This window comes from Mizuhopecten yessoensis, unplaced genomic scaffold (genome assembly GCF_002113885.1).
Source record: "Mizuhopecten yessoensis strain PY_sf001 unplaced genomic scaffold, ASM211388v2 scaffold11131, whole genome shotgun sequence".
In the NCBI taxonomy this organism is placed as follows: domain Eukaryota; kingdom Metazoa; phylum Mollusca; class Bivalvia; order Pectinida; family Pectinidae; genus Mizuhopecten; species Mizuhopecten yessoensis.
In genome coordinates this window covers 800,464-814,046 of record NW_018408895.1, presented here as the reverse complement: position 1 = coordinate 814,046, position 13,583 = coordinate 800,464, and the positions used below count along the sequence as shown (strand labels likewise).

The 13,583-nt window shown below is 36.2% G+C and overlaps 1 protein-coding gene across 2 annotated transcripts in view; it reads right to left on the bottom strand.

The window, feature by feature from the left end:
• Nucleotides 1-940: 940 nt before the first annotated feature.
• The window catches only part of LOC110466364 (AT-rich interactive domain-containing protein 4B-like), a 27,353-nt gene continuing 14,710 nt past the window's right edge, over nucleotides 941-13,583 (bottom strand). The window contains exons 17-23 of one of the 2 annotated variants that reach the window (XM_021522807.1): nucleotides 12,510-12,612; nucleotides 11,636-11,828; nucleotides 10,760-10,819; nucleotides 7,811-9,811; nucleotides 6,660-6,791; nucleotides 5,363-5,503; nucleotides 941-4,754 (exon numbers count right to left, since the gene is read on the bottom strand). In XM_021522807.1, the coding sequence (XP_021378482.1) occupies nucleotides 4,708-4,754; nucleotides 5,363-5,503; nucleotides 6,660-6,791; nucleotides 7,811-9,811; nucleotides 10,760-10,819; nucleotides 11,636-11,828; nucleotides 12,510-12,612 (2,677 nt within the window). In that variant the 3' untranslated portion in view covers nucleotides 941-4,707. The remainder of the gene's footprint in view (nucleotides 4,755-5,362; nucleotides 5,504-6,659; nucleotides 6,792-7,810; nucleotides 9,812-10,759; nucleotides 10,820-11,635; nucleotides 11,829-12,509; nucleotides 12,613-13,583) is intronic. The other variant, XM_021522808.1, reaches the window with a different exon arrangement.

Below are 13,583 nucleotides of genomic sequence, written 5' to 3'. Positions count from 1 at the left end.
ATTTTTGAAATTTTAGTCAATTTGACCCTTTTTGGCCCCGCCCCTCAGGCCCCTGGGGGCTTAGGACTAAACCGGCAACTATTTTTGTTGACCTTTGTCCATGGAAGGTCCCTGCAAAATTTCATTGAAATTGGTTCAGGGGTTTTGGAGAAGTCGAAAATGTAAATTGTTTACGGACGCACGACGGACGACGACGGACAAAAGGCGATCGCAATAGGTCACCTGAGACTTTGTCTCAGGTGACCTAAAAACAGAAGTACAGTACTGACAAAAAACTTTCATTTTATTTGCTACGTATATGACAAAAATATCCAAGGAGACCTTCTAATCACAGGTACATCAATATGAAGCGATACAAAATGAGTGGGAAACTTACACTACTAAAATGAGAGAACTGATGACGAGATCTCATGGGTATGGCATCAGTGGATACAAACAATCGTAAATAGAAAATAGCACTGTACTGCTATATAAGGGTAAAGCTTAGTGAATGTAACTGTTACCAGTAACAAGCTCATAATACTCAACACACAAGGTTTTAGTGTTATATCAATTTACTCTACACTGTGTAAAATTAAAATGGAGTAGTGGATCCATGATCATCAAGGGTTAAGTTAAAAAATCCACGGGCAAAGTTGTGAGTTTACCACCTGAATCACCCCTGGATCCACTGCCATAGTGTAAAATATATTTCAACCCGCCAGAAAAATCCTGTTCATTTACTAGAAGAGAATGAAAACAAATTCCTCATTGTATACACTCACGATGCATTGATTTATTATAAGTTGTATTGATCCAACCATAATGTGTATTAAATTTGGCTTGGCCAACATCTGGTATAAAATTATGAAAATTGACGCTTCATCTAAAATATATCAGATCTACAGCATGAATCTCAAATTACGATGGTATCAAGCATCACAACATACTTTGGTGTGGATTTCTGGCAGACAATTTCACTACACAAACCATAACACCTGAATAAGTCCATAATTAAACATCACAACATTATTGCAGCCTGTTCTTATATAAAAGTAACAAAAAAAATATCAGTTGATTAATGTGTGCCTCCCAACAATAGTAAAAAAGGTTCATACATGAACAAAACGCCATTGGAAATCAATAACAGACATAAGATAGTATTAACCGGCTGCGAGGTCTAGAGGGTAGGTATTGACAGCTACTTGAACCCCATTTAGCTGATAGACATAGGTTAACAGTTTTTGAACTCATTTAGCTGGTAGACATAGGTTAACAGTGTTTAAACCCCATTTAGCTGGTAGACATAGGTTAACAGTGTTTGAACCCCATTTAGCAGATAGACATAGGTTAACAGTGTTTGAACCCCATTTAGCTGGTAGACATAGGTTAACAGCGTTTGAACCCAATTAGGTGGTAGACATAGGTTAACAGTGTTTGAACCCATTTAGCTGGTAGACATAGGTTAACAGTGTTTGAACCCAATTAGCTGGTAGACATAGGTTAACAGTGTTTGAACCCATTTAGCTGGTAGACATAGGTTAACAGCGTTTGAACCCAATTAGCTGGTAGACATAGGTTAACAGTGTTTGATCCTCATTTAGCTGGTAGACATAGGTTAACAGCGTTTGAACCCAATTAGCTGGTAGACATAGGTTAACAGTGTATGATCCCCACTTAGCTGGTAGACATAGGTTAACAGTGTTTAAACCCATTTAGTTGGTATACACAGCTTCTGGGTGCTTAAATTGTGTCCATTGTTTTTCTCATTGCTTGAGCCCCAATGTGCTGGAAGCACAGGTTGGCATAGTAAAGGTCAATTAGATAATGAACTCTACATTAGGTACTAAAATAGTAAGATAGAATTCTATCTTTGTAATCATTTTAACATTACAATGAGAGAAAAGGGACAAGAAAGGAAAACAAATATTTACATGAAATAGATTGTCTAAATAAACTCAATACAGAAAAATATTGATCTTTGTTTCATCATACAATTGCCTTAAAACCTAAAACCGGGATATTGATAAAATATCATTCTGGAATTCAATATTGACAACAATATCTAAAGCTTTGGAAAGGTTTCAACAGTATCACAAGCTTCAGAATATCATGTTAATATCACAAACACTATGATATTATTGCTTATTTCATCATTTATAAGAATGCCAACATATATAATTTACTTCAATAAAATATACACCTATAACATATAACAAAATATGCTCCTTACTCTAATAGCACTTCTCATACAAGTGAATTCCCATATCCACCTACATTTTTCAAAATTTGAAAAATGATGTTGTTTCTTCAGCAACACCTGGTACAGCTGGAAGTTTTTGGAAGACAATTTCAGATTTGTTCGCAATAGGAGAAACCCATTGTTATAGGAGAAACCCATTGTTATAGGAGAAACTCAATGTCATAAAAGAAATCCATTGTTATGGGAGAAACTCATTTTTTATAGGAGAAACCAGATGTTATAGGAGAAACCCATTGTTATAGGAGAAACTCATTGTTATAAATTGCTGACAGCGCCGTTAACTATGTAACACCATAGCCTGAACCTTTAATAATGTGACACTACAGCCTATACTTCAGAAAAATTGTACAGTTTAACCACAATGTTCTATACAATCGACCATAAAAGATGAGTGTTCAAAGTATATGCCAAGAGCTTGTTTTAGGCAAGACTAAGAAGTGTGTGGGGCAAAAAAAATCTACCCCTCAAATCACGCTCTGTATACTCTTACCAACCTTCTAGTACATATGTATGCCTAAATATAACAGAAATACTGAGGATACAACTTTGGTCATTCTTAAGTGTTGCAATGAAATAAGAAATTTGGCTTAATTGCAATGCAACATACAACAAGAGACATTAAGGTTCCGAGGGTCACGATATGATTTTTTATGGCATCATTATGATAACATGTCATATATATAACAAAATCACTAATGCTGTTTAGAACAGAAATTTAAATACTCTTCGGATTCCATAAAAAAAATATTTTCTTCCTATTAGAAAAAAATATATGCTCTTATTAAAAAAAGTTTGCTTCAAATTTCATCCTTCATCCAATTTGATTTTATAAACTCACAATTTATTTTTCGACAAATACCCACATTATCTACATGAAATTGTGAATGACCAAGAATTCAGATATCTCCATCCAGTGGCATTTATACCCATACAACTAAGTTGATTGAACAATTAAATTTTGCTTTCTATAAGATTGATCTTTGGACATTATATCAAAACAGGCATAACACATCTCCTACACAATTTGCATAAAAATATCACTATAGGTTTCCTGTTCCCATGATATTAAAAAAGTCACAAATTAGTGAAGGCATATGACAGATCATGCTCATCTTCTGTATTGGTTCTCAAAATGTAATACAACAAAATAGTTCAGTCAAAAACAAAAATTCAGTAAAAATTTATATTTGTCAAATAACAAATAAATAAATAAATATAAAAATCTTCACATTTGTTTAGCAAAATTCTTGTTTGCACAACATTAATGGTATTTTGCCATATATTAGCAAAAAAAAGAAGCAAGTATAATCAGTTGGCCGCTCCACATTGCACACTGGTATCCAGTTTAACTTAATGCTTAAAACATATTTGTTCAAAATGTCAACAATTCATGTACATGTATTTATAAGAAAATCACAGCCTTATACTGCTGCCCTCACATTCTTAATTGACAACTTGTTAAGTACAATGCATCCCCTCCCTAACTATTGTGCTCAGGCTGTTGACGAAACCACATATCATTCCTTGGGTATTTGGTCAATATACTTAGTATCTTAACTTTTTGTCCCAAGCAGCCACTCTATATTGTTGGGAAATAAAGTGTTATTACAACGCAACACATTTGGAATCAACAGAATCTCCATTACACTTCTTGTAGATTTCAAAAAAAAAAAGGAAATTAATCATTCTTGTACATGTACAAATATTGAAAAATAGTAATATATTTTAGAAATTATGACATTTTCATTTTGCTTTTTTCCAAACCTTATTTCATGTGGTTTAACTCATTCACCCCTGAAAACATATTTTTAACTCTTCCAATTCAATGTTTGGAATAGTTCATTATAAAATTTCATGGGTGAATGAGTTAATAAACCAAAACAGCATGGCTTCTAAAACCTTTTACACAAAGACAGTGTAGAGGCATCCAAAACGCTAACAACATGAAAGTGGGGAGGTGTCAAAAGGTGCTTTCATGGGGCAAAGGGTTTAGATATCAAATAAAGCTTACCAGAATTAGAGATACTTCATTTGAAGTAAAAGAAAAAAATTGTTTTGATATCCCTACAAATGACCATTTAACAAAATATATCTTGTTAACAATCCTGAAATATCTCTTTCTAGTCCATTTGAAAATAGAGCATTTGTGGAAATGACACAGAAAACTGACTACCTGTGTTTTACAAACATCTGTAAACTGTACACACTGTAAAATGCACCAACAACGTACAAGAGAAACACTCAGTAGTAAGAATGTATATAAATAGGTAAATGATATTTATCCAAAATGTACTTCAACATGCATGCCATGGAATAGCACTGCAACCAATGACCCACCAGTGCACAGTACTATGGAGCATGCTTTAGGATGGCAGTCATGTCAAATTGTCAACAAAAGCACGTTATGAAGATGATGTAATGATGAGTGAAGATGATAAGTACAAAAACTCTTGATACTGGCCCTGTCACCGACAATATTCGGTTTCAGCTGCTGTTGATGAATGGTGAGCACCTACAAAGAAAAATTAAAACATTTACATGTCGTAATAATCATAATGCTATCCCCCTTTATGCAGTTAATCAATTTATGAGACTGGGAATATCTTGTCAATTTTAACAATTCTTGTCTCATATGTTTTAACCCAACTTAACTCCCCACATTAAATAAATTATCAAAAATAATCTTCTTACAACTACCCAATGAATTATAGACATTGTTCTGGCATAAAACCAATCAATCAATCAAAGTGTAATTTAATTAAATTTATTAGTGATAGCTATTGATGACTCGGTCAATAGAATGAAATATGTAAGAATAGTGAAAAATGGTTAAATCTGTTCAGAGTTTCATACACAGAGAAACCAAATTAAGTGAACTGATATATGCCACTATACTTAATATTATTTCCAACTCAAGTTTTAAAGTATGAAAGCCAGTTCATGCCTATCTTCACTGGGCACCAACTTTTAATACACAAGTATAAATACAATTTTCATGATAGACTTTGGACAATCGACTCCTGTAGAAAACATATATGAAATGAAAAAAGTTTTTTGATGATCAATGCCTTCCAACCATATTTCTTAATTACTTCATGAATAAGATAGGTTATTACATACTTTCTTTGCGCCGTGCTCGCTTTCTTCGCCTGTCTATACAGGCCACTTCAGCTTTCAAGTTCATATACACTTTGCGTATTTCCTGAATTTTCTCCATCAAGAATGATATTCTTTTTTCTCCCTCCAAATACTTTCCCTCTTCTGAAAACATGAAAATGTGTATTAGATTTTACTTGAACAAAATAACAAACTCAAGAAGAGAATATAAATACATATATTACTAAGTGTGATGTTCGGTGACAATTCCACAAGTGCTAACCAAAATGGAAACAGAGACGGCTCTGGAGTCTCCAAATTACACCTGCTAACGCAAAACATTGGGATTAGCAGCAACAGCACTTTCACTTAAAATTTTAAAAAGGCAGTTGTTCAAACAAAGTTCATATACTCTCTAAGCAAGTCCAATATAACTGAAGTTATAGCCTCAAATGTGGCAGCTACCTGGATTGTGTAAAAGACAAATATATCAATAAGTGGTCATAAAGAGCTATCTACAATGATCTTCTCTCATGAGGTCAGTTTGTTCAGACAAGTGTGTGTGTCTATGTTTCAGTGTATCCTTTCAGAGATTAAGCCTGACAGACCTGTAGGCTTTAGAAGTCTTGGCCAAGGCTTGCAAGATGGCAACATCAAGTCCATCCCTATTTCATAATGAACAACTCTTGATCAAATTATTTATATTGTCAAAAAGTCGAACAGTCCAGGATACATTGTGATTGGCTTAACAGAAGAAAAGTTATCATGCCAATGTGAAACCTTCATTTAGTTACCGACAGAGTGGGTCCTCGGAAAAGAGCAGAGATGACAACTTGATCAGAACAGATTAAAGAAAGGGTTTTAACCAAGGCTTGGGGATGAATTAACACTTTTTAACATTGTAGGGGAGGGGTTAAGACCGACCACAGCTTTAAAGAGGCTTTGGGTGAAGACTTAGCAGGGTGTTGTAGTGGACAGGTGAGCATGAAGGTTTATACAGGCTGATGTTGTAAAGAAATGATGACAAATTTTACAGGTTTGTGTTGTATAGAAATGGTGACAACGTATATAGCTTGTGTTACTCAGGAAAGGAGGTATTTAGGTTGACATTGTACAGGAAAGGTGACAAGGTATATAGCTTGTGTTACACAGGAAAGGAGTTATTTAGGTTGACATTGTACAGGAAAGGTGACATTTAGGTTGACATTGTACAGGAAAGGTGACAAGTTAACTTTATGTTGAACAGGAAAGGGATGGATTGATGATGAACAGGAAAGGTGGAAACTTAAACAGGTTGATGTAGAAGATAAGTGAAACTTACCAAGGTTGAGGTTGTAGCGGGATGGGCGTGGTGAGTGAGTTGAACCAGGTACGTGTGGAGATAATTTGCTGTTTGATGCGTTAGGATCTTGACTGCATTCTCCCTCGTTTCCTTCATCACTGTCACTACCTGCTGAAAAAAAATTAGTATGATCACTATCTATTACTGTACACACCTAATGCAAGTTTACACCTTAGTTTTATACTATTTTCAATGCATTAACACATTGACCAAGAGCATGACTCATGACAAAGTATAACACACGTATATTCATGTCTATGGATAGGGCCCTGAACTCCCAAACATGAAATTTGCCACTAATATTTTCCATTTTCTTTTCATTTTACATAATTGGTCTATATAATTTATGATATTGAATACAAGTCAGTGCCAAGGATTTTTCCTCTATATCAATTATACAGCAGTAATAAAACAAGATAAGGAAAGCACATGCACCCATGTATTTAAAATATGGTAATGTCATCTCCATTCAGGTTTTAGGTATTTGTAGGCGACAAGACAAGACATTTTGGGAAATAGTCAAATAGTCCAAATTGGGAAAAGTCATAGAACTGTTTCTTTTTTCCTTCAAATACTTGTCTTGGCAAATTCATAGATAAAATGCCATAATTTCACTTGGGAGTCTGACTGTTTCATGACTGATAAATCTGCGGGTGACTGATCACTGATGACCTACATAGAATTTCCATTTTCTCAAAAGTAATGAGTTCATTTGGAAGCTACTGTTCACTCCATTTGTCTCATGTATTCACCTTGTGGTGACATCTCACTGATTACACACCACGTTTCGCTATTTGTACCTCTTTTCATTACTCTGGCTGATCTGTCCAAGACAAACATAAATCCACTAAAGACTGTATTTGAAAAACAAATCATACCTGTATTAAGCACAAAATGGTTCTAGTCTTTAAAAGAAAATGTCCCAGGAAAAAGATGTTTGGATTTTTTTCAATACTAGTAAATCGAGAAACTGTCTGACAAATTTGTAAAAATAGTAATGGCAAACTTGGCACCCTGAAATTTTAAGTAATTTGAGGTAATCTCATACTTGACCTCAAAGACTTATCAAAATCTGTTCAGAAAGGAGGTTTCTAGTGTACATTAGCAGCAGCACTGGACTCTGAACTTACCTGTAGTTTTTGATGTTTTGCGTTCAGATGTTGTTTTTGATTTTGCTTTTCTCTTCTTTTTTGTTGGTGTAGGCTCTTCAGATTCTTTCCTCCGTTTACCGAGATTTGAGGATACTGGCACATCTAAATTGCTGCTCTCAGAGCAAGCCACATTACCACTACCGACACTGCCATCATTTGATGATGGACTAGCATTACCATGTGGAGATTCACCCCCTACTAATTGCCGTTCGTTTTCAGCACCATTGTCAAGTTCTGATTTATTTTGAGACTCTTGTGATGATGAGGAATGATCCCGAGAAGCACACTGAGCACCATCTGAGTCGTCATGCTCAGGAGTGGTGGGTGGGGTATTGTCCAGCACAGTATTAGCTGCAGAGCTACTACTCACTTCCTTTGGAGGATCCCCATAGTTCATCCTACCACCAATTACCACGTTTGCATTCATTAAAGCTATACCAGACAAAAGTTCGACACCTGAGAGCATCTGCAGGTTACTTTCTAACGCAGGATCTATCACAGCTCTGGTTTTAACACTGACCACATCATGTGATGAGGGATTAACAGATGGAGACATCGCACACTCATTCTTCCCATCAGTTTTGACTGAAGTACTAACTGGACTGTCCAGAAATTGTTCTGTTTCACCCTCTCCACCGTCCTTGCTCTTTTTACCTTTCCCCTTATTAGGAGTTTTCTCCCCTTTCACTGGTTTCACACCTTTACTAGTTTCCTTCTTTGCTGTCTCTCGTTTTACTTCTGGTGTTACCACTTCTGCTTCTTTTTTCTTTACCTTTTTCTTCACTTTTTTCTTTTCTCCTTCTGTTTCCTCCATGACAAACTCCCTTGCTTTATCACACACACTACTGATCACCTTGTCTAAGGTTGACATGGCTGTTTCTGTAGATGTCTCTGGGACTTTCTCTGCTGCTGGAGAAGGCTTTTCCTCTTTGGCTTTTTTCTGTGGAGGTTCATACTCAATCTCTGGTGTTCCTTCTGGCAGTATCACCATTTTTCTCTCTGCCATGGTCATCTTCCCTTTCTTAACTTCCTTCTTTTCCTTTTCTTTGCATTCTTTTTTTTCCTTGACCTCCTTCTTTTTACCTTTAATTATTCTTTTCTCAATCTCCCCAGCCTCTTGTTTCAATTTCTCCTTCAATTCTTTCTCTGCTTCTGCACGTAGGTCAGGTAAAGTTATTTCTTCCTCATCATCCCGAAACTCATATTTGTCGAAAACATCATTCGCAGATGCTTCTTTTTCCTCGGTATCCTGTTGTTTCTCTGCTTTGATAACTTCGGGTCTTATTTCCGGAGCAGGTTTGTCAATATCATCATTAACCACTTTGTGGTCCACCTGTTTCTCCAGAACGGGTGCCATCACTGGAGGTATATCTTCATCATTTTCTGCATTTTCTGCCATAAGATCAGACAGTTTTTTTTCAGTCTGTTCTTTTAAAGAATCTAACATATCAGTAACAATCTCTTTTGTTGTAGCGCCCTCTCCTTCTTCCTCTTCTATGTCCCATTTAAACACATCCTTTTTTAAATTGTCTGACTCTGATGAGGAAGAATCCTGACCTGCTGGTTCTTCACTTGGTGTAAGATCCTCTACGGCCTCTAACTGAGGAGCAGATTCCAAGGGATCAACTTCTTGTTTGTCTCTTTCCTGCTCATCAACCGCCACTGTCACAGCAATGATAACATCTGGAGCAGATTCTGGGGCGGTTGACTTACTGCCTTGTGTTTTTGATTTAGGTTCCTCAGATATATCTTTGACTTCTGTAAGATTTGGGATTTCTAATTCATCTGCCTTTTTTTCTAGTTTAGGCATATCCTCTGAAGACGCATCAACATCTTTCTCGTTTCCTTTGTCTTCATCTTCATCATATGAGTCCACACTCGTGTCTCTCTCCATTTCCTCTATTTCAGGGGAACTTGCATCCATATCCTCTTTTTCATCTGCATCCATATCAGATTGATCAGAATCCTCAAAGTCTGACCCTGTGGAAAGAGAAAAATACAGACATCCCAGATAAGATAATTTCTGTGATGAATCATCTTTCATTCTTATTAAAGTGCTGTAATTTTTGCAACAGGTTTTAAAATGTGAAATATACATCTTCATCTAATAAAGATCTAATCTCTTTATTATGTAAGTGATAAGAGTGTACATTCTTGCACCTCAGACAGAGAAATCCCACGTCATACCCTATGCTAGTTTTTTCTATCTCATCCGACCTGTCTGGTACCTTTACATGACATTTTGCGGAATTTTTACACTGTGATGTATTCATCTGTGCGTTAAGGGCTTGAGATTGACAATCTGCATTATAAATATTCTGTTTTGTTGTTATATGTATTGTTTTGATATTGTTAAGATATCATCTGATGTTGTAGATATAATATAACCTACTCTGTGAAATACATTGTCTTCTTTGTAAAGACGGACTACTTTTTACATGGAGTTATTCAAATGTAGTTATAGTAGTGTAGAGGCCATTTTTATTTGAGGCCCCAGAAGGGGTACTTGTAGCTTTTAGCAAAATGGAATAGTTTTTTTCGGAGAAAAAAAATCAATTACCTGTAACTGAGCAAGATGGGGGTTATCTCAGTCTCGGGCTAAGATTCTGTAACATCCTAACCGAGGCGTAAGCCTCTGATGGAATTATGTTACAAAATCTTAGCCCTCATGTGAGATAACCTGATCTCGCTCAGTTACAATAATAGACTTTATTAATATCTGAAAAAGATAAAGGTTTGCTTTTATCCATCAAAATTTACTCTGATTAAGTTTATTGTAATCAAATGGTTTTACTGGTTCGATCAGGCTTTTTCATAGTGATCAAGCAATTAATTTTATCAAATACTTTCAAGATTTGTACGAATATATAAAGGTCTGCATGCTTTAACCCTAACTATAATATAATTGTAGATACAATGGTAGCATACCTTGAGAATTGACATCGGACTCAGTTACTCCCGAGTTCCTCCTTGTCCTCCGCCACTTGGCTGTAAATATTGATAGCAAACAAATGTTTATGTAGGTGTCAAATGGCCATAAAAAATCAAGCAAATTCGTGGAATTCATATCCCCCCCTTGCAGGACATGTTGTAGGTAAACATTATTGATGTTAGGTTTAAACATGTGAATATCGTGCTGTTGAGAAATAATGTATAAATTGAAACTTTAAGGAAAAAAAAGCCTGCTACCTCATTAATTAGATGTAAATATGCACAAATCACATCGGTTGGCATACGGAATTTGGTTGAAATATCTGCACAATATCTGCAGCAATTATCACACGAAAAACAAAGAGTGCCCGAGATGGATGGAAAGACAGAGGAACACAAACATTGTTATCAAGTTTGAAGGAATTTGGTTAATATAAGCGGAAACTGCAGATTATGACAATTTTTCTTTAATCAAGGGGCCATAACTCCACCAAGTGGCGTCCCGATTAAAGTGGTTGTCCAACTTTGGTGAGCCCTTAAGGCATATACCCCTGTTACCAAGTTTTGAGAAAATTGTTTCTCGGCCCTAAAGGCATTTAACCCTGTTACAAAGTTTCAAGACAGACAGACAGACAGACAGATAAGCCCAAATTAATATCCCCCGTTTCGGTAAAAGCAGGAGATATCAATTTAACAATGCTAGTAGTAACACACGCCATTATACTACTATTCATATTGTATATACAATTTGATATTAATATTTGGAAGTAGCTTTATCATTTTTTTATCTCTATCTTTCCATCCCCTCCCACATGACTGTTATGTTTTACAAAAATATTACAACTGTAATATCTGCAAGATTTTTTTACTCACGTGGTAATCCATCAATGACTTTAAATTCCACACTGTTTGATCTGGTGGGTCTGGACTTGGCTTTGGTACTGGAGGCGGGAGATCTGGCCTTCACAGGACCAGGACGTGATTCAACAATGATGGTCGGTTTTGGTGGGCTTGGCTGGGGTGGGGTGGAACCAGGTCTCCCTCTCTTTTTATTCATCATCACCAACTAAAAAATACTCATGATTTAAATACATACATGTCAATGAAGACCAAAATCTGAAGGGTACTTAAATAAATGTTCAAACCCCAGGCTTGCCAAATAATTTGACATTCAAAAATCTTATTCAAATGGTTCAGATTTTTTGGTCATACCTTAAACTGACAATCCCTGACATTCATAATAACATGTGCCCAATTCATTTACTTCTGGCAATTCAATGAAGTAGGTTTAAACTTCACTTAGATCTTGAAACTGAGGTAAGTGAATTACCCGATTTGAAGAGCCAATATGTAATAAACCTATTTCAGAACTGTTCCTCCAGAAATGATGCAACTGATTTGCAAAGATTTAGGAAAAACACCAAGTCTTTAGGTATATAGCATTTCTATTTGATCAGTATGTTCACTACCTTGTTAAAATATGTACAAATTGACCTTGCCAAGTAAATACCGATGATAATGTCACCAAAATATTCTAGTGTAAAATTATTTAATTCCTGATTAACTTAACGACTAGCTTCAAACCATATTTTCCATCTTTGATATTTTCAGAAATATTGAAATTTAGAATTCAAACGGCATGTACAGAGATACAAAATGATTGCCCATTTGCAAGATATATATATGTATATGATTTGTTAATTTCCCAAAATAATAATTTTTCTAATTGGGAACAAGTTAAACCTACCTGCTGCTTTGATCCTTTTGGTGAACAGTCCTTCACTTTCTTATCCGAGTCCGGTCTATTGATGATGTTGACAATTCGCTCGGGCTTAATCCATTCATCATACCTTTAACGAATCAGGTTCAGTTACACTATGTGTGCAATAATAAAACGTTGGGCTATTCAACATATAACTATGGGTATGGTTAGGAAGGCATTTATACTTAATGTTAAATTGATGGTTGAGTCTTAAACAAGAGGCCCATAGGGCCTGTATCGCTCACCTGGATATCTAAGCAATCATGGCAAAATATTCTCCAAATGAGATCCAAGGGAATATGCCAGACCCCAAGGCCAATCCTTGTAGCATATATATCTGTATTCGATTTTTCATGCCCAGCAATTTTATGCATGGTTATGGGGTGGGGATCTCAACTGTTTCCAAGCTGTGACTCAGAAACTAGGTCCCTACGGTTGTGGCCAGACCCTAGGATCAAATCTAAAATCGTAACTGCACTTGTCTCTTTTTGCCCAGCCTTTGTATATATAGTTTTGGGTGGGGATCTCAACCGTTTCAAAGTTATGACCCAGGGGTTAAGTCTGCAAGAGTGGGGCAAACCCTGGGGTCAATTCTAATATCATGACTGCATTCGTCTCTTTATGCCCAACAATTGTATATATAGTTTTGGGGTGGGGATATCAACCATTTCAAAGTTATGACCCAGGGGTTAAGTCTCCAAGGGTGGGGAAGTCCCCAAGGCCAACCTGGAAGCATTGTGCAATCATCTCTTTATAGGGTGGGGATCTCAACTGTTTCCAAGCTGTGACTTAGAAACTAGGTCCCTAGGGGTTCGGTCAGACCCCAGGGTCTATTCTAACATCATGACTGCATTCGTCTCTTTATGCCCAGCTTTTGTATATATAAGTTTGGGGTGGGGATCTCAACAATTTTAAAGTTATGGCCCAAGGACTATGTTTCCAAGGGTGGGGCCAGACCCTAGGGCCATCCTGGAAGCAAATGTGCATTCTTCTCTTTATACTCAGCAATTGTATATGTGGTTATATGGTGGGGATCTCAACCATTTCCAAGCAATAAAC